Source organism: Dasypus novemcinctus, chromosome 21 (genome assembly GCF_030445035.2).
Source record: "Dasypus novemcinctus isolate mDasNov1 chromosome 21, mDasNov1.1.hap2, whole genome shotgun sequence".
Taxonomy (NCBI): domain Eukaryota; kingdom Metazoa; phylum Chordata; class Mammalia; order Cingulata; family Dasypodidae; genus Dasypus; species Dasypus novemcinctus.
The window spans coordinates 72,738,695-72,759,507 of NC_080693.1; the positions used below are offsets into that span (position 1 = coordinate 72,738,695).

The following is a 20,813-nucleotide window of genomic DNA, read 5'->3' on the forward strand; positions in this document are numbered from 1 at the left end:
GAAACTGCGGCCGCAAGACACCGGCCTCCGCGCAGAGCGCCCCCGCCCGCCTCGCCCCAGCCCCCGAAACCAGCCGAGCCGCGGAGCCCCCACGGGGGTCAAGGGCCGATTTCGAGCCCGGATGCCCCGCTGGCGCCCCACTCCGCCCTGAGGCCCGCGGGCAGCCCCGCCTTGGGGCCTGCACCCTCGCAGGCCGCCTCGCGCGACGGGGCGTGGCATGGGGCGTGGCACGGCAGAGCACGTTCTGCGACCAGCCGTGGCCGTGGTGTGGTGCGCGGCGTGACGTGCCGTGACGCTCACGCGCACGCGCACAGGGTCCGCCGCCCGGGAGAGGGGGTGGGTAGGTGGCGTTGAGGCCTGTCAGGGTGAGGGCCTTGGCGTGGAGCATTCTCAGCCCGGCAGGGGCGGCCTGGGCTGCGCAGCCCCGTTGTGGCGGCGGGTGATGGTCGCGGTCTGAGGGGTGGGTGAGGACGTGGGAGGGACGCCTGCGGCGGAACCAGCGAGGCCAGGGCAGCGAGGGCAGAGGGGTGTGCTGGCCCTTGAGGCCTTGCTCCCCTGGGCGTGAAAGCAAAGCGAGAGCTCCCGGGGGGAGACCCCCACTCCGCCCCAGGGATTGGGTGCTTCTGCACAGGTTCAAACCCAAAGTGTGAGTTGCCATAGGCAACCAGCCTGGAGGCTAACGCATCCCCGTTTGCCCGGGATGTTCTGGCTTAGACATCCTGCCCACTGCAGTGACCCTGTTTTACTTTCCCTGCCCACCTTCTCCCAGAGTAGACCTGGAGGCTGGAGGAGGCCTGCTGGTCTTCCACACTGCCTTGTTCATATTAGGGTGAAGGTGCCACTCACGCCACTTCTACGGCCAGGCCCAGACAGGCCAGACCCAGACATGCCAGTCGTTGGATGGTAATAACTTCAATGAAAGCCTTCCTCCCTGAAGGTAGGTAGAATACAAGAGATCACATCTTGCTTTCTGTGTTGTCCAGTAGAAGTCGAATTTTGCCCAGATTTGTAGCAGTGAGGATACTCTGCTCATTTCAGAGTTTTGATATATAGATCTCTGTTTCAGAATTACTGCCTTACTCTCGAATCCTAGGGTTCAGGTGTTCAGTGAGAATTGCCATTAGCTTAAGTTTTCCCATCAGCTGTCTATCATTAAACTGGAAAATCTAGATAATTTGTGAATATGATAGTATTCAGACAGAGATGTTCAGTTTTTCCCTTTTCTAACTCCAAAAGCCTCGTGGAGGAGCAGCTGTTTGACCAGAAGGATGAAAGCTCTGAATAGGAAAACGGTGTGAATGGAAGAGGCCTGTCATTGTGAGTCTGACTTTTGAACAGCCACCCGTGTCTTCCCCAGTGTGATATGACTTTGAGGCAAGAAACGTCAGTGACTGAGATATATCTTGTTAGCCTGCCGTTAAATCACAGAAAAGGCAGAACTTAGATTAGTTCTCTTTTTGTTTGAAACTGAACATCTTTGAGTCACACTGGAAAGGATGAGGGTTTTTCATGTGGCCCTAATGAGTCAATTCATAATATTGTTATTACCCAAGTGACAGAAGGAAACTGGATATCAGGTCATGCCTTTATGATCACTGATAAGCCTAATGTGGCCCCCATTTACCCCGACATTGGAACTGCTCGAGAAAGGTATTGAGAAAGCTATCCCTTCCTTCTTACCTCTTACTTCTCAAAAGAACTGCTTCCCCTCCAAGTCGGGGCAGAAGCCACTTTGAGCTCTGCCTGGGCAAAAGATTTTACAGGAGTTACAAATAAAAGATCTCCACTTCGGATTTCTGGAGTCCCCACTCTTCCTTGGTGATTCTCTGTTACCTTTCAGGCACCACTAATTTTTATAATGAGAGCTGGTGCCATATGAAATGGAGAAATGAATTTCCTGATTTTCTTTTCCATTTCTCAGACACCCTGCCCAAGAAATTGGTTGGAAATGGGGAACCGAACAGCAGTTTGGTGTGTCCACTCTTAAGGCATTAGCAATTAGTCCCTTTCCATTCCAGCAAGAAATTAGAGATATCTGTGGAGAGCAAGTAGATTTACATCACCAGCATGGATATGCATTTTATAATTGATTATTTGTATCTTTTTGGTAGATGCAAACAATACGACACTCAGAACAGACACTAAAAACAGCTCTCATCTCAAAGTCCCCAGTGCTTGTGTTGCAGTATGAGAACTTAGATGCTGGAGAACGGCGTTTGATGAATGAAGCCTTCCAGCCAGCCAATGATCTCTTTGGACCCATTACTTTGCATTCGGAATCAGATTGGATCACCTCCCATCCTGAGGCTCCCCAAGACTTTGAACAGTTTTTCAATGATTCTGCCAGAAAGAAACCCTCTCCAGAGCACTGCACTATTTATATACAGTCCATTGGTACATATTGGTAATAGGATGGTTTTGGTTGGGTTTTGCAGGATTGCTCTTGTCAGGGGTAGTTTGGGCTGTTGGTCTGATTCAAGTGGGCAGTTTTTTTGATCTTACATAACTACATCGGGTGATTACTTTTGACATTCATTGCAATGGTTTAAGTTTTATAACCAAACTGACTTAAAAGATGATATTTTGTTTCTTTTTGATTCTTACTGACATCAGTGAGGTATGTAATTCATTGATGATATGATGAGGGTATACTGAAAGTTGAGAGTTGGTTTTGTTTCTAATTCCACATTTCTAAATTACAGACTAAGGTGCAAAGATTGACTATTTTAATCACCCTAAAGTTTGTTTTTAAATTTCCTTTGATATTATAGGATCTCTAGGGAACACCAGAATTATCAGTGAAAAATATATCAGATGGCTCAAGGGCTACTGTGAAGCATTTTTCTATGGTTTGACAGTAAAACTCCTAGAACCGATTCCTGTTTCTGCAACGAAGTGTTCATTTAGAGTCAATGATAACACACAAAACTTACAAATTCATGCAGGTGAATTAAACCATTTTACAATTTGAATTGAGTAAAGGGAAAAAAAATACTGTATCTACACACATACATTTCTTTTTAAACAGGGGACATCCTGAAGTTCTTAAAAAAGAAGAAGCCTGGAAATGCCTTCTGTGTTGTGGGGATAACAATGATTGATCTTTATCCAAGAGACTCCTGGAATTTTGTCTTTGGACAAGCCTCTTTGACAGATGGTATTCCTTTTTTACTTTGTTGGTGGAAGGTTCCTCAGCTTGTTAAAGAATATTTGAATATGTTAAAAGAGGGAAAAATTCAAACTAACTATAATTTCATACTTAAAACTATAGTATTTTTATTTTTTACTTTTTGGCTTCATTTTATTTTATTTTATTTTTTAAAATTAATTTATTTTTAATGTTACATGAAAAAAATATGAGGTCCCCATATACCACCCCCCTCACCCCGCTCCTCCCATAACCACAATCTCCTCCATCATCATGGGACAGTCATTGTACTTGGTGAATACATCTCTGAGCACTGCTGCACCACATGGTCAATGGTCCACATTACAGTTTACGCTCTCCCCCAGTCCACCGAGTGAGCCATGGGAGGACATACTAAACTATAGTATTTTTAGTGTGATTTCTTGCCATAGTCGGAAGTGCACTTATGATCCAGGTTTCTCCCTGGGTGCCATTCTCTAGCTACATGATCTTGAAGGTAATATTACCTACTCTACAGGGTTGCTTTTAAGATACTTTATATAAAATGCCTAAAACTATCCCTGGCATGAATGTAGGCATTCTGCCTGACAGTTGTTGAACATAAGTAATTAAGTGGCAAGGCAAATTAAACAAATTAAAGATATTTGAATTATACTAATCTAAGTGGAAACCTTCCTAATTCTTTTTCAACTCTTGATTTTTTTGTAGTCATTTTACATAGATTGAATAGCCATAGTGTGATTATAAGTGTATGCTTCTTTCTCATGTGTCTTATGACATACACATATATGTGTGCGTTTGTGTGTGTATATGTATATACCCTTTTTTAACCTAAAGGAAGCCAACATCAGTCTTTAACTTGAGATATAATAAGCTTTGACTAATTAGGAACCCTCCATGGTAATATTGGGGATGGGAAACGATCTGTAAGCAAATCAAACTTTTACTTTTTTTTCACTTCCTTTTACCCCCTCTCCCCCTTCCCCTTCTTCCCACCCCTCCATTTTTGTGCTTATTTCTTTATCCTAATCTCCCAGATTCTAAGACAGGCTCTAAAGAGAAAAGACCAATGACCTAAGGGGAGTGGTTGCTCATTAGTGTTCTGGGGTGGGGAAAAAGTACCAAGGATTGTAATAAGAGTTTATGGTCCATCTGAATGTTATTTTAGGCTAGGGTTAGGAGAGGGGTCAGGGAGTGTTTCTTTCTACTAGATATCTCCCTTTCTCAGTCTCTTCTTCCCCACCTACCTTATTAATTCTTAATTCTCTGTTTACATGTGGTTCTGTATAGCTTGCCCCACCATTACCATGCCCCTATGTCCACACAATTGGAGAACTGGGTTACTGCTGTCTTCCTGATTTTTATGATGTGACCTTGCTTTTTATCAGAAACTCTCCCCTTTGATTATTAACCTGGTAAAGGTAGAAACATTAAAATAATTTAAAAGCAATTAAATTATCCAGATATTGCTAGCTAATTTATGCCTTTAAGTAAGTCAGGAAACATTCTCCAAAACTATTGTTTCTACTACATTAGTCCACACTTAAGAAGCAAGAAAATGAAAATCCTAAGAATGATCCACATTTCTTTATTAGAATGGAAAGATATCGACATATTTATCTTTTTTGTTCTCTTTGTTTGGTAAGTTTCTTAAATATTTTATGCCCCAAGAATGGATGTAGTAATATAGCAGGATTGCTCTGCCAGGCAATAATAAGACTGTGTCTTACCACAAGTGACCTTGTTTTCTCCAAGTTTACCAAGATTGGCAGAAACATTTATTCATTAAAGAAAATAACCTATTTGTAGGATGATTAGAAGAAGAAAATTTTCTTGCAAAAGGTAATATTGTAGTGAAATATGCATGCCCACACTTGTTTGGCCAGAGGAGGTCACTTGTAATATATGAATAGGTTTATCTTAACTTCCTGAGTACTGTTATTCTCTGAATTTCAAATATCAGTTGACACTTTTCTAATAGGGCAAGGAGCTTTGTCTTTGAATCATACTGGATTGAGTAAACTTTCTGTGGATTTGTTTGTAAAAACTTTCTTTCAAAATTTGCTTTAATCATTTTCAAATAACTGAAAGAGGGACATAAATAAAAGTGATAATTTTTAAACAAATTGAGTTATAAAGAAATCCCCTATAATGTGCAGTGAGTTGTGCATCAAATTGTATTCTCCATGTATGCAGAGATGTTTGATATAACTCTGTAACACAGGAAGTCATTTACAAGGGTATTTATTCTGATGGCTAGATAACACCCACATAATACAGTTGTGCTGTGCTAAAAAAAAAAAAGGGAGGGGAGGTGGTAAGAAGTTTTTGTGACAAAAGGCCTTTGTGAAACTAGAGTACAAAAGTAGTTCATGTTAGCTGGGCAGGAATAGTTTTTCCAAAGCATCTCAGCTCTGAGCTAGAGACTTATTCACTGAGATTGACTGTTATTGGAAAGAAGGAAGTGCTGTTTATGTTTCACATTTGTGTTGTCTTATATTCTGCAGCTACTTCTCCTTGGTTAAGCAATATTTGTGTAGACAGACAATGAAATATAGTGGTTTGTTTGTTCCTTTATATGTATACACACATGGGGTTCCTAGTGTTTTCTTAAGGTGCTATTTAGCCAAGTTAGGTAAATTCAGTATTATCCAGCAAATTTTGAGAGTATCAATGAAGATATAGTTTATTTCACAATTTTTAATTAGGAATTCTAGCTGTCTCTTTTGTGCATAAATGAATTTATTGAATTTAGTTTCTATATAATTCCCTTCAATGTGCCAGCCACTGTGGTGAATACAGAAGAAATGAAATTATTATTTCCTAGGGCTGTGATTTTCAAACTGATGCATTAGAGGATTGGGAAATCAATGAGGTGGATCACAACAAGCAATTTAAAGAAATGAAATAGAATGTGTGTGTATGCATGTTTAAGAATATTTGTAATAGTAGAGCAGAAATAAATGGAATAGAGAAAAAACAGTAGAGAAAATCAACAAAACCAAATGCTGGTTCTTTGAGAAGATCAATAAAATCAACAACCCCCTAGGTACTAACAAAAAAAAAAAGAGAGAAGATGCAAATAAATACAATCAGAAATGAAAGGGGAGAAGTAACAACTGACCCCAAAGAAATAAAAAGGACCATAAGAGGATATTATCAGAAACTGTATGACAATAAACTAGACAACCTAGGTGAAATGGACAAATTCCTAGAAATACACAAACAGCCTACACTGATGCTACAAGAAATACAAGAAGTTAACAAACCAATCACATTTAAAGAGATTGAATCCATCGTCGAAAGTCTCACGTCAAAGTATAGTCCAGGTCCAGATGGCTTCACAGGTGACTTCTACCGAGCATTTCTTCAAAAAGAATTACACCAATCCATGAAATTCTTCCAAAAAATTGAAGAGGAGGGAAAATTACCTGACACATTTTATGAAGCCTAATACCAAAGCCAGATAAAGACACTATGAGAAAAGAAAATTACAGAACAATCTCATCTCTCTAATGAATATACATGAAAAATTCTCAACAAAATACTTGCAAATCAAATCTAACAGCATATCAAAAGACTTATACATCACAACCAACTGGGATTTATTCCTGGTATGCAAAGCTGGTTTAACATAAAATCAATCAATGTAATGCACCACATTAACAAATTAAGGAGAAAAAAAACTACATGATCATCTTGATTCATGCAGAAAAGGCATTCAGCAAAATCCAACATCATTTATTGATAAATACACTTCAAAGACAGGAATAGAAGGAAAATTCCTCAATATGATAAAAGCCATATATGAAAAACCCACAGCCAGCCTTGTACTTAATGAGGAGAAATGGAAAGCTTTCCCTCTAAGATAAGGATCAAGACAAGGATGCCTGCTGTCACCACTGTTATTCAGTATTATACTAGAAGTTCTAGCTAGGGTAATTAGACAAGAAAAGAAATTAAAGGCATCCAGATAGGAAAAGAGGAAGTAAAACTGTCACTATTTGCAGATGAAATGATCCTACACTTAGAAATTTCTGAAATGCCTATGGCAAAGCTACTTGAGCTAATAAATGAGTTCAGTAAAGTGGCAGGATACAAGACGAACACACAAAAATCAGTAATGTTGGTGTACACTAGTATTGAATGATCTGAGGAGGAAATTGGGAAAAAATTCCGTTTACAATAGCAACAAAAAAACCCTAAATATTAGGAATCAACTTAACCAAAGAAATACAGGAACTATATACAGAAAATTACAAAACAATGCTAAAAAAAAAATCAATGAGGACCTCAACAAATGCAGAGATATTCCATGTTCAAGGACTGGAAGAATAAATATCATGGAGATGTCAATCCTACCCAAAGTGATTTATAGATTCAATGCAATACCAATCAAAATTCCAACAGCCTACTTTACAGAAATAGAAAAGGCAGTTACCAAATTCATCTGCAAGGGAAAGTACACCTGAATAGCCAAAAGCTTTCTAAAAAAGAAGAGCAACATGGGAGGAATTTCACTGCCTGTCCTTGAAACATATTACAAAGCTAAGGTGGTCAAAACAGCATGGTACTGGGTTAAAGATAGACACATCGTGGAATAGAATTGAGAGCCCAGAAATAAACCCTCACCTCTACAGCCAACTGGTTTTTGACAAACCCACCAAGTCCATGTTAACGGGACAAAACAGTCTCTTCAATTAGTGGTGCTGGGAGAACTGGATATCTATAACAAGAAGAATGAAAGAGGACCCCTATCTTACACCCTGTACAAGAATCAACTCAGAATGGATCAAACACCTAAGTATAAAATCCAGGAAGAAAATGTAAGGAAACATCTTAAAGACTATGTAGTAGGTGGTGTTTTCTTGGACCTTAACACCCAAAGCATGAGCAACAAAAGGAAAAGTAGGTAATGGGGCCTCCTCAGAATTAAATGCTTTTGCACCTCAAACGATTTTGTCAAAAGAGTGAAAAGGCAGCTGACTCAATGGGAGAAAATATTTGGGAATCACATGCCTAATAAGGGTTTAATATCCGTGATATATAAACTCAACATTAAAAAGACAATGACCTGATTAAAAAATGGGTACAAGACTTGCATAGACATTTGTCCAAAGAAGAAATACAAATAGCAAAAAAAAAAACAAAAACAAAAAACAAGAAAAAATATTCAACATCACTAATGATTAGGGAAATGCAAATTAAAACTCCAATGAGATATCATTTCACACCTATCAGAATGGCCACTGTTACAAAGATGGAGAACTACAAGTGTTGGAGAGGATGTGGAGAGAGGGGAACAATTATGTGCTGTTGGTGGGAATGTAGAATGATAACAGCCACTGTGGAGGACTGTTTGTCAGTTCCTAAAGGAGTTGAATATAGATTTGCCATGTTACCTGGCAATACTGCTACTGAGTATATACTCAGAAGAACTGAGAGCCATGACATGAAAAGACATCTGCACACCAATGTTCATAACTATGTTATTCATGATTGCCAGAAGTTGGAAACAAACCAGGTGTCCATCAATCAGTGAATGGATAAACAAACTGGTGTATTCACACAGTGGAATATTATACAGTTGTAAGAAAAAAATAAAGTGAAGCATATGACAACATGGATGAATGTGGAGGACATTATGTTGAGTAAAACAAGCCAGACACAAAAGGACAAATATTGTATGATTATGGTACTATGAACTAAATATATTGTGTAACATATTGTATGATTCCATTTATATTAAAAGAATATAAATCAATTTTTAAAGATGAAATTAGATTAATGGTTATGTAGGGCTGGGAAAGGCATGCTAAGAGGTGTGGAGTTTTTCCTTTTGGAGTAAGGAAATGGTTCTAAAATTTTTTGTGGTGATGAATGCACAAGATTGTAATTATACTAAAAGCCATTGATTATACTCTTTGGATAGATTGTATAGTATGTGAATATATCTCAGTGAAACTGCTATATAAATAAATAGATAGATAATTTCTCAGGAATAACCAGAAATAGCAGATGTATACAACAGGGGAAACACAGACTGAGAGGTGAAGAATTTTGTTTTATTATTGTCAAAATAATGAAAATGCTCTAATAATGATTGAAGTGATAAATGTACAACTATGTGATTATACCAGATACCATTGACTGTACACTTTGGATGAATTGTATACTTTATTACTATGTACCAATAAAATTGATTTGTTTTTTAAAAAAAATATTTAGGTATATATAAAAATACATAGAAAAATATTACTCAGATATATTTATAAATATACTCTAGATATAGAGAATATGTGTTTCTGAGACAAAAAATTAACAAAACAATATTCAACATGTATTATGTGCAAATAACCCTGGAATTTTCTACTTGATTTCATTTAAAAAATTCTAAATTGATTTTAGGACCCCCTACTTGGTTGACACCTGCTGTGTGAAAAACACTGCTCCCCTGCAGTTTCTCAAGGTAGTGTGTGAAAGGTATCAGAATTACTTGAGAATTTTGCTAAAACTTGAGATTACTGGGCCTACTTTAGAACCATTTGATCAGAAACTGTGGGGATGGTGCCTGTATATCTGCATTTCATCAGAATTTCTTGGGGGGATTTGCTTAAAATGTAGATCACTGGGTCTCCTTCAGACTACATCAGAAACTTTGAGGATAGGACCCAAAAGATGTGTTTTAAGTTATTTCTTGGTCACTAAAGTTAGAGAACCATAGCTATTGAAGTTGTAGAGCTTTACATACTGATGGAATTGAGATGTTAACTTGATAGCAAGTAAATGTTGCATGTGGCATTCATAGAAATCAAGAGTTCTTATATAGGGAGATAATATATGTGAGAATTTTACTTCACATTACAAAAATAGGGTATTCTGAGGGAACCTTCAAATAGGTCTTATTAGAGGTAGTACAGTCTACGTTTGTAAGTGATTGTGATGTATTTTTATTTTTGAGTGTCTGAAGCCATACCATATATTTAAGTATATAAATTGTGTTACATTCAAGAAAAGTGTTCGTCTTTCTGCTTTTCATTGGACTGGATTTAGTTGTAAGGCTTTCTGAAAATATGTAATGATACAGTAGATAAGTTAGACTCCCTGGACAAGACCATTTTCACCCTACGTGACCCTGGGCAAGTTTTCCAGCTTCAGTTTCCTCATCCTCAGAATGAGATAGTAGCAATCTCAGGGTTGCTATGATGATTAAGATAATGAGAGTAAAGCACTAGGTACCATCCCTGGTATTTGGTAACAGCTTGATAAAGGCTAGCTATTTTATAATTACTGTTAAGGGAAAAAAAGGGAGGGAGGGCTTATTGTGATAACCATAAAATGAGCTTAGAAATGGAAAATTGTCAGAAACCAAGGCATTTTGAGGGGCTGGATATTCTTTCTATCCCTCCTCTGGGTATCATGGTTTCTCTTGCTTGTGGGAGGTCTCAGTTTCTTCCTTTTTGCTCTGTTCTCTGTCTGCCAACTGCCCAGTTTCATAGCTCCTCTGAATCTAGCCCTTTTAATTTTATACTTGTACTCTCTGCATCTTATCTAGCAAATTGTTTTTCTGTTTTTTGGTCTGGATTCCCAAGAGAATATCTTTGGTTCAGCTTATCTTTTTGAATCAAGCCATATAAAGCAGAGGTCATTGGTCAATATATGGACTGGTTGCCTTTGGATTGAATGCTCGTGCCTTGTCTAGGCAGCTGTGGCTAAAGAGGGTCAGGGGGACGTGACCCAAAATATGATCTCTATGACTTCAGAGGGTAGTGGAGCAGATCAGTTATCTTCTGAGGCACAGCATCAGGGATGGTCAGGAACCCTTGTTGACACATATGAAACAGAGATTTGTTTATTGGTCTTCTTAAAGAGTAAAATCACAAATGTATATTGTCTTGTAGGAGCATTTGATTTGGACTCTTCTTTGAGAAAAGGACTTCTTTGTGGGGAAAAACTCTGAAGCTTCCATTTTTTAAAGAATTTGACCTCAAGTCCATTGAGTTTTTCAGGGCCAGGCAAATTGTATAGCAGAAGGAAAAGATTTTGATAGGGTAATCTAGGGCAACAGTCCTCTTAATCTTGGCAAACCTTAAGCTTATTAAACTGTGAGCACAGTGGTAGACATGGGTCCTCACTGACCAGATGTCTTAGCAGGTTTTTTGTGTGTTTCCTTCTGGAATCTTACTTTTATTCTGCTGTTGATTTTCCTGTTTCTATAGGTGTGGGGATATTCAGCTTTGCCAGGTATGGCAGTGATTTTTATAGCTCACACTATGGAGGCAAGGTGAAGAAGTTCCGGAAAACATCTTCAAGTGACTATTCAGTCTTTGATAACTATTATATTCCTGAAATCACCAGTATTTTGCTGCTTCGATCTTGTAAGGTAAGTTGTTTTTGAAAATCCTTGGGAGCATTTTTAAAAAGAGATTTTAATTACCTAAATTGTATATAAATAGTCCTTAAGGTAATTTATGACTTTGTGCCATGTGCATACACACACACACACACACATTTATTTATTTATTGTTACAGAAGTTGTGAACTTTCAAAACAATCATGCATATGTATAGAATTCCCATACAGCATCCCTTTACCAAAACACCACACTGTGGTGGAACATTTGTTATAGGTTATAAGATAATCTCATTAGAATATTATCACTAACTATGGTCCCTAGCGTACATTTGGCATATTTTTCTATATCCCCCATTATTATTTTTTTAAAGATTTCTTTATTTTTATTTCTCCCCACACCCCCTCATCATTTGCACTTGCCATGTCTGTTCGTCTTCCTTGTTTCTTTAGGAGGTACTGGGAACCAAACCTGGGACTTCTGATATGGGAGGTAGCTTGGGTCACCTCTGTTCCCTGCTTTGTTCTATCTCTCATTGTGTCTTTTCTTCTTGTGTCTCTTTTTGCATCAGCTTGCTGTACCTGCCCATTGTGTCAGTTCACTGTCTTGCTCATCCTCTTTAGGAGAGACTGGGAACCTCTACTCCCTGCTTCGTTGAGTCTCCCATTATGTTTTTTCTTCTTGTGTCTCTTGTTGCATCAGCTTTCCACGCCTGCCCGTCATGCCAGCTTGCTATCTTCTTTAGGAGGCACTGGGAACTGAATCAGGGACATCCCATGTGGTAGGCAGGAGCTCAATCGCTTGAGCCACATCCGCTTCTCCCATACCCCCCTATTATTAACACAGTATGTTTTTGGCATTGATGCAAGAATATTACAGTATTGCTGTTAACTATAGTCCATAGGTGACATTAACTGCAATAGTAACATACATCTGTTCTAGTTCACAGAAGGACATTCTTGCATTTGTACTGTTAACCACAATTCTCACCCACCTCCAGGTTCGCTGTATTATTCAGTCTCTAGCTTTTTTTCAATTGCATGTGCATACTTTTGGTGCTTACTGCTTGACTGAAATAGTCAATAAAAACAGACTATAAATGGATACCTTCATGTTGAAGTTTATTCTGTCCATGCTCATTTTTCATTCTGTTAGTTACATATAGCCTTTGCTATACCCATAGCCTTACTGTTAGTTTGACTCTAGAATTCTGCTATGAATAGGTAACCTACTTTTTCAAGCTGCATGATAGGTATATTAGCAGATGGTTTTTGATAATATACCCAGAAGTATTCCTGGAAATAACTGCATACATGTGGAGACTTGTGTCACTACCTAGATAAATGGAGATTTTGTTCTCTTTTAGTCACGTGATGATTACCATATTTTTGTTTTAATTCTTAACATAATTAGGGTATTGCTAGTCAAGCTGTCTTTTGACAATTAAAAACTCATAACCATGGGGAGCGGGTGTAGCTCAGTGGTTGAGGGCCTGCTTTCCATGTATGAGGTCCCAGGTTCAATCTCCAGTACTTCTTTAAAACAAACAAACAAAACATTCATTACCTAGTTTTTAAACTCATGTCTGCAAACTCAGATACGTCAGAGAGTATTTAGAATTCTAGAACACTGGATAATTTTCCTTTATATAAATATTCTTTTAATTAATCAGACTTTGAAGCTCATCAAGACTCTTCCTCCTTGGCTGTGTAATCTCATTGTTAAATAATTAATGTAGATTTTTAAAAATCTTTCTTTTTACACATAGTTTTTACTTTGATTATTTCTTTTAATCATATCTTCAAAATCTGGGGTTGGCAAACTTATTTATAAAGGATCAGACAGTAAATATTTTAGGCTTTGTGGGCCAGAGGTGTCTGTTGCAACTATTCACCTCTGCTGTTGTACTACAAAGGTAACCATAACCAATATGCAAACAAGTGCATGGATATATTCTATTGAAACTTTATTTATGGACATTGAAATTTGGATTTCATCTCATTTTTCACATCGTAAAATATTCTTTTTAACTTCTTTATGATTTAAAAATATGAAAACCACTCTTATCTCATGGGCCATACAAAAATAGGTAGTGGGCCCAATTTGATTCACTAGCCACTGTTACAAATAAAACAAACATACCAGACTCTGGGGAAACACAAATGAAGTAAGAAAAGTGTTTTCATCCTTATGGTGCTTTCAAGTGGTCAAAGATCAATGAAATGCCAAATAGTCTAGGGCTCGTACATGCTTCTATTGAACACTTAGTGTGTGTATGTTGTTTTTTTTTTAAAAACCAGGCTTTGTGCTAATTTCTAGTGATACAAAAATGAATATAGAGGCAGCCCTTGCCTTCAAAATATGTGGTCTGGTAGGGGAGACAGATACATGAATAGTTAGAATGGTAAAACTGCAGTGTGATACATCTAAGGTAATGTAGGCTGCTCTTCCTGGCAGAGGCAGTTAGAGCAAATACAAAGGGTCAGATACTGTTTGGCATGAAAAGCAGGGTAAGGGGTTTAGGTTAGGTACCATTGAAGGACCCACTGAAGTTGGTCAGTGTGGTTAGAAAAGTTGGGTCCACAAGGTTCTTTCTCCTGATGGGACCAATAACTGTTGCTTTCCTGGCTGTCCTGGAAAACTCACTCTCACCCCTTGTATCTTGGGTTTCATAGCACTTGGACTGCTGCTGCCCTGAGGGTTTGAGAGCCAGTACTTCAGGATAACCACTCCGTTTAATTTCTGTGTTCCATTTGTAAGGCAACCAATATCATTTCATTCTAGGGCAGAAATTTGTTAATAGGGTGGTAGAGATTTTTTGGTGTGCAATGTCCTCACGGTTCTGCCATTATTATTAGTTAAAGCTGCTTTTCTGCAATTTTTGGAGAACCTTTGCTCTCTGGCTTTCTCAAGGAGAATGGGCGTCTTTGGGCTCCAGTCTACTTCAAGGTGAAATCTCAGCTTGGTCTGTGGACAGAAGTCTGCTGGCCTGGCAGGCTGTTAATAAACCTTCCTTCTCAGAAGAGTCTTAAGTCCTGGCCCTCAATACCACGATTACCAACTTCTTTCTGCTGCCACAACAATGTTTCAGAAGTCTCTTATTGTCCTTGGCATTTGATATTATGATAAAAATATGATAAGTGTCAGCTTACTACATGACCTCTCTGATATGAAAGAAGCAAACCAAGCTGTCTCAGAGAGCTAGAGACTGGATGATTGGTTTACAGGAAGTTGGGGTAGGGAGAGGAAGGTGGTGAGCTGACACCTACATGGGTGAAATCTATGATAAACTGGAGGTCTGCTGTTCCTTGCATGAGGAATCCTTCAGATATATATTAATTGCTGCCAAACACAGAATCTGTAATGTCATAGGACTGACCACCACCACAGAGGTATCCAGGGATTTGTTGCTTACAGCTGAATTTGGGAAGGTAGCAGAATGGCCAAGACTAATATAGAAGGCCCAGAAAGAAATAAGTCTTATGCCAAGAAAGAGAAGATTGCAGGATCACTTAATTTGAAGCCTGGATGGAAAGGAGAAACTTCACAGAGATCAACAGCCATTATGTTTCACCACCTGGCTACATATCAGGATCAACTGCAGCAGACTTGGGGCATAAAAGTAGAAGATGAAGCCCTTGAGAATGTAGCCTGAATCTTGGTCTCCAGCCTCATCTACTGCTGTGTCCACCACACTGCTTTTTCCAGCCTGGCTCATCATGCTACTTCTGCCCTGTTCCCACCCCATCACAGTATTACTCCCCAGCCTTCTTCCACATAGAGATTCTTTTATTAAAATCCAATTTAATTTAACTCCAGTTTTCTTCTCAATCAGCCTTCCCACCCTCTCTTCTGTTCCTTGAAATAGTGAACTGCTTCTCCCCTTCTGGGCATTTGCCTTCCTGTGACTACTGCCAAGAAAGCTCTTTCCTTAGCATGTTGCATGTTTGCCTCCTTCTCATTCTTCAGATCTCACCCTGTAGGTCACTTCATCTCCTTACATGACAGGGGATCCATGTCCTTTATTAATTCCTTCTTATGCTTGAGTAGAACAGTGACCATTTTTTATTGCTTTTAGTTAAGACTCCTGGGGATAAAACATTGTCCAGTTGGCCATGATTTACCGTAAAGAATATTCTTCAGTGTTCATCTGTGTGTAACATCGTGGAGTGAATAAAAGCAAAGGAGACAAGGAAAAAAAAAAAAGAAATCTCACACTGCAACTCTACTGACAGTTCCTGATGTTTCCCCTGCTCCTGCTCTTTGGAAAGCCTGTCTCTTCATATACCCTTTCTCTGTAGCCAGAGACACAGGCCTTTCTTTCTTTCATCTAGAGAAGTTCTGCTTTTGCCAATATTATTTGTTGGGGTTTGAAAACTACCTATTTTAGAACAATGTTTTAAAAACATGTTTCATGTTTCCCTGCATCAGTTTCACCTGGTATACTTTTTAAAAATACAAATGGAGCCTCCTGATCTACTTGATCAGCATTGCTGGGAGAAGGGTCCAGAATATGAAATGGAATAAGTACCTCAGTGGTCTCAGCAGTAGTTTCCAACTCGGGCATTTTGCCCACCAGAGGACAATTGGCCATGTCTGGAAACATGTTTGGCTCTCACAACTAGGAAAGGGGTTCTACTGGCATCTGGTGGGTAGAGGCCAGGTGGAGATGCTGCCAAACATTCTATAACACACAGGAAAGCCTCCCACAGCAAAGAATTTACCTCCAAACATGTCAGTGGTGCTGAGGTTGTGAAATCCTGGTCCAGGGGAAGGAATTAAGTTTAGTAAGGAAGGCATCAAGGCATTTAGAGAAACAGGAAAGTTTAAGTCTTTGAAGATGCCTCTCTGGACAGACTGAAGTGTTGGTGATGATGGTAAGTGGAGTTGCTTCTATAAATTTGTTTTTTGAAAAGGCAAGAAAAAGAGGTGATCTGTAACTCATTGCTGCTATTGATGATGGTGGTGATATCAAACCTCAATGTAAATGTCTTGCAGACTTTAACCCATGAGATTGGACACATATTTGGACTGCGGCACTGCCAGTGGCTCTCATGCCTAATGCAAGGCTCCAACCATTTGGAAGAAGCTGACTGCCGCCCTCTAAACCTTTGCCCTATCTGTTTACGCAAGTTGCAGTGTGCTATTGGCTTCAGCATTGTAGAAAGATACAAAGTAAGTGGAGGAGAGGGTGTTAGGTGGGGAAGTGGTTGTCTAAATAGCAAACTGCCATTTTCTATTAGGCCACAATCCAGAGCTGTAATTTATCAGAGGAAATTAGTGCAAAGATAAGCAGGAAACTGTGGTTTAAAAAAAAAATTTAAAGAACTGTCCTTACAAATTTCAACTTGCTTATGAGGGCTGTACACATATAGTCCAATGAGAAACGTGGAAGAGATTTCTCTTTCTAAGCCTTTTAGGGCAAGGGAGCTTTACTTGGTGAAACAGAATATTGATATGTCTGTTTAAGTTGTTTGGAGGTGATGTATTTTTCCAAATATAGGGCAGAAGGTATGATGTTCATGAGGAGAAAAGGATGAGTTTCTTGAAGAAGCAAGAGGGAAATACCAAAAGTGTGTGTGTGTGCCCACAGATGTGTCAATATAAGCATCTGTGTGATTACACATGCATGTCTGCTCATCCATATGACTGCACATACATATGCTGCCCATACCTATGTGTACCCTGACATAGGTGTTTATACCCATATCACAGTATAATGTCCTTGTGGAACATTTAGCTAGTTGAGAAAAGGAAATCATTATCCTGCCACCCTAAAAACAAACAAAAAAACACAGTGTGAGAATTAGTGCATTTCTTTCTTTTTTTAAAAAATTTCTCTCTCCTTCCTGTCCCTTCTCCCCCCCATTGTCTGCGCCCTCTGTCCATTCGCTGTGTGTTCTTCTGTGTCTGCTTGCATTCTTGTCAGCGGCACCGGGAATCTGTGTCTCTTTTTGTTGTGTCATCTTGGTGTCGGCTCTCCATGTGTGCAGCACCACTCCTGGGCAGGCTGCACTTTTTTCGAGCAGGGCGGCTCTCCTTATGGGGCGCACTTCTTGTGTATGGGGCTCCCCTACACGGGGGACACCCCTGTGTGGCACAGCACTCCTTGTGCGTGTTAGTACTGCACATGGCCCAACTCACCACATGGGTCAGGAGGCCCTGGGTTTGAACCCTGGACTTCCCATGTGGTAGGCGGATGCTCTATCAATTGAGCCAAATCTGCTTCCCTAGTGTATTTCTTTCTAACCTTTTCTCCTCTGTATATATATATATTTTTTAAGATTTATTTATTTCTCTCCCCTCCCCCCAACCCCAGTTGTCTGTTCTCTGTGTCTATGTGCTGCATCTTCTTCTTTGTCCACTTCTGTTGTTGTCAGCGGCACAGGAATCTGTGTCTCTTTTTGTTGCATCATCTTGTTGTGTCAGCTCTCTGTGTGGGTGGCGCCATTCTTAGGCAGGCTGCACTTCCGCGCTGGGCGGCTCTCTTTATGGGACACACTCCTTGTGCGTGGGGCTCCCCTACGTGGGGGACACGCCTGCGTGGCACAGCACTCCTTGTGCACATCAGCACTGCACATGGGCCAGCTCCACACAGGTCAAGGAGGCCCAGGGTTTGAACCACGGACCTTCCATGTGGTAGACAGACGCCCTAACCACTAGGCCAAGTCTGTTGCCCTCCTCTGTATATTTTGACCCTAATTTGTAATCATAGTTTGTGTAGTTTGGGTATCTTCTTTTTTACTCAGTGTATCATAAGGGTTGTTTTACATTCATAACCATCTTTATCAAATGCAACATCTTCATGGGGTAATATAGTATAGCTCACTGATTTAAACACTCAATTTAGAAACCAACATTTTCTATTGCCCAAAACTATTTTGTTGTGGTTTGTTAAAATATTTGTTTTTCAAGGCACTGGTAAGCTGGATTGATGATGAATCTGTTGCCATAGCTAGAGAAACACCGAAACATAGTCATGAGGATGATGAGCATTTGCCAAAACCTGTGGAAGCCTTTAAGGAATGGAGAGAGTGGATAATAAAATGCCTTGCTATTCTCCAAAAATAAGGACCTTCAAATAGGAGTAATTAAAATAAAATACTTGCACATTATGCTTTCACTTGGGTGGAGTACTTCTTTGGAATAAACTGTTTACTTATTGTGTACTGTGTCAAAGTAACAGACTAGAATCTTCTTTAAAGCACCTGAACTTTGAAATGAGGTTTGTATTGAATAATAAACCCTTATATAAACTCTTTATATTCTTTCTCAGTAGCCTGGTCTATGACAGCCAGCACATCATTTCCATTCTTCAATGTGCTTATGTCTCAAAAGAGAACTATTTAAAAAAATACTTTTTAAAAAATTCTCTCCTCCCCCCCCATTGTCTGCTCTCTGTGTCCTTTTGCTGTTTGTTCTTCTGTGTCCACTTGCATTGCACCGGGAATATGTGTCTCTTTTTGTGGCTTCATCTTGCTGCGTCAGCTCTCCGTGTGTGCGGCACCACTCCTAGCCGGGCTGCGCTTTTTTCACGCAGGATGGCCCTCCTTGGATGCACTGCTTTGTGTGGGGCTCCCCGACATGGGGGACACCCCTGTGTGGCATGGCACTCCATGCGCATGGCAGTACTGTGCATGGGCCAGCTCACCACATGGGTCAGGAGGCCCTGGGTACCGAACCCTGGACCTCCTATATGGTAGGCAGATGTTCTATCATTTGAGCCACATCTGCTTCTCATTAAATAAATACTTAAAAAATCGGTGTATATGTCCCAGGGAAGATTTCTAGCTAATGTAATTTCCAGGAGGTGATTTTTGGTTCGGTGTTTAGAAGAGATACCTGCCCTGTGTCATAACACATTGGTGACACATTGGTGAAATTTTCATGGACCCTGACCTCCTTCATCCACATCCCTTCTCTTCTGTGAACTTGCCTTATTCACTGGGGTGCCTTACTGCCTTTTTTATTTGCTTGTTATCAGCTTATCCCTGAAAGAAGGAACAGCTAATTTCAGGCATTTCTAGCAGTCTAAATTGTGACCTCAAGAATATTTACAAGTGAAAATAATAGTGGTACTCATACCCCAGCAGCCTTTGGGGTGTGTGTGTGCCTGTTATAACATTGAGGGACCTTGTAAATAATTGGTTATAATGGTACTTAAGTTTGTGAATGTTTTCATATTTCTATAGGTTTAAAACACGTTTGGGGTTTATTCCTATAATAATGTCCTTTTCACTTTGCATTGTGAAGTGTTTACTTGAATGGGAAGAGAGTGTGATGGGGTTGTCTGCTGATGTGCCAAGAATGCCCATGATGACCTGCCAGGCAGGGAACATCAGCCGATTGCTCTGGTGGGAAGCAGGTTGAAAATCTCAGCCTCAGCCAGCTATCTCTGCCAGAGTGTCCTATTCTGGCATAGCACACTAGACACAAGAGTCCATAATGCCTGAGATAGTATTAACCAATTTCCCAATTTACCTTGAGGCTATGACAAAATTGACCTTTATTTTCTTGGTACTTGGAAACCTAAATTCTTTTATTGTTGTTATTTATGCAGCATGATTGAAAGCACAAGTTTTAAACAATCAATGGTTTTCCTTAGATTCAGTTTCTTTCTTTCTTGATTAAACCTCTTTAAATCTTTTTAGAAGATGGTTTGCCATTAAATTGTTGAGAGACTATTTGGCCATTCTAATACTGAAAAGAGAACCTGACAGAGCATGGAATTTTATGGATTCTGTTAACAGATTTCAGTTCCTCCTTGAGTAATGTACTTCCAATTATTGTCAACGCTATTCAATTTTCTTTCATTTTCCTACAAGATAAGCAGTTTCAGGCCTGTACGTCAGCGTTAGTCGCAAACCTAAAAGAACTCAGATTTGGCTAGGCATGTAAATAGGGGGTTATGATTATTTGAACAAGATGTAAAGTTCATCTATCCTTTCTGAGACGGGTGGGGGTGGGGGGTATCTGTTAGAAGTTGGGCTCATCGTGTTGAGTTTTATGTAACAGGCATTGACTCAGCAATCATCACTTCTGGACAATTTATGGTGTAGTATAAAAATATGGTTTGTCTAGGGCAACTACATTTTATGTACTACAGTTAAATCTTTTTAATTTGTAAAATTATTTTTCAAGTAACAAAAATCCAAGCAGATTTTTGCAAATGCTGAATGAACAAAGGTATCTAATAATTCCTCCGTTGACCGCTATTCTAGAAGTAAACGGACATTCTGTTCTACCATGTCTTCAGTTCTGTTTCTCGGCGCCCATGGAATGAGACGCGACTGTTGTCTGCACTCAGGGGAA

The 20,813-nt window shown here is 39.5% G+C and overlaps 1 protein-coding gene across 5 annotated transcripts; it reads left to right on the forward strand.

Annotated features, from left to right (window-relative positions):
* The first annotated feature begins 250 nt into the window (after positions 1-250).
* AMZ2 (archaelysin family metallopeptidase 2) lies at positions 251-20,745 on the forward strand. Of its 5 annotated transcripts, none has more exons than XM_071210760.1 (9): positions 251-340; positions 829-937; positions 1,237-1,317; positions 2,112-2,394; positions 2,772-2,945; positions 3,029-3,157; positions 11,368-11,531; positions 16,500-16,676; positions 18,417-20,745. In XM_071210760.1, exons 4-9 carry the CDS (start codon positions 2,112-2,114, stop codon positions 18,570-18,572), a joined length of 1,083 nt encoding a protein of 360 aa, XP_071066861.1. In that variant the 5' UTR covers positions 251-340; positions 829-937; positions 1,237-1,317; the 3' UTR covers positions 18,573-20,745. The 5 variants fall into 5 exon arrangements, with proteins under 5 accessions (XP_071066861.1, XP_023444839.2, XP_071066859.1 ...); XM_023589071.3 differs by having other exon boundaries at positions 253-336; XM_023589068.3 differs by having other exon boundaries at positions 302-365.
* Positions 20,746-20,813: the final 68 nt, after the last annotated feature.

What these genes read in the sequence shown, in the direction of transcription:
- AMZ2 (XM_071210760.1), top strand. Translation starts at nt 2,112, where the DNA reads ATGCAAACAATACGACACTCAGAACAGACACTAAAAACAGCTCTCATC. An exon ending in AAACTTACAAATTCATGCAG is followed by an intron (nt 2,946 to 3,028) that starts GTGAATTAAACC and finishes CTTTTTAAACAG; the next exon opens with GGGACATCCTGAAGTTCTTA. An exon ending in ACAAGCCTCTTTGACAGATG is followed by an intron (nt 3,158 to 11,367) that starts GTATTCCTTTTT and finishes CTGTTTCTATAG; the next exon opens with GTGTGGGGATATTCAGCTTT.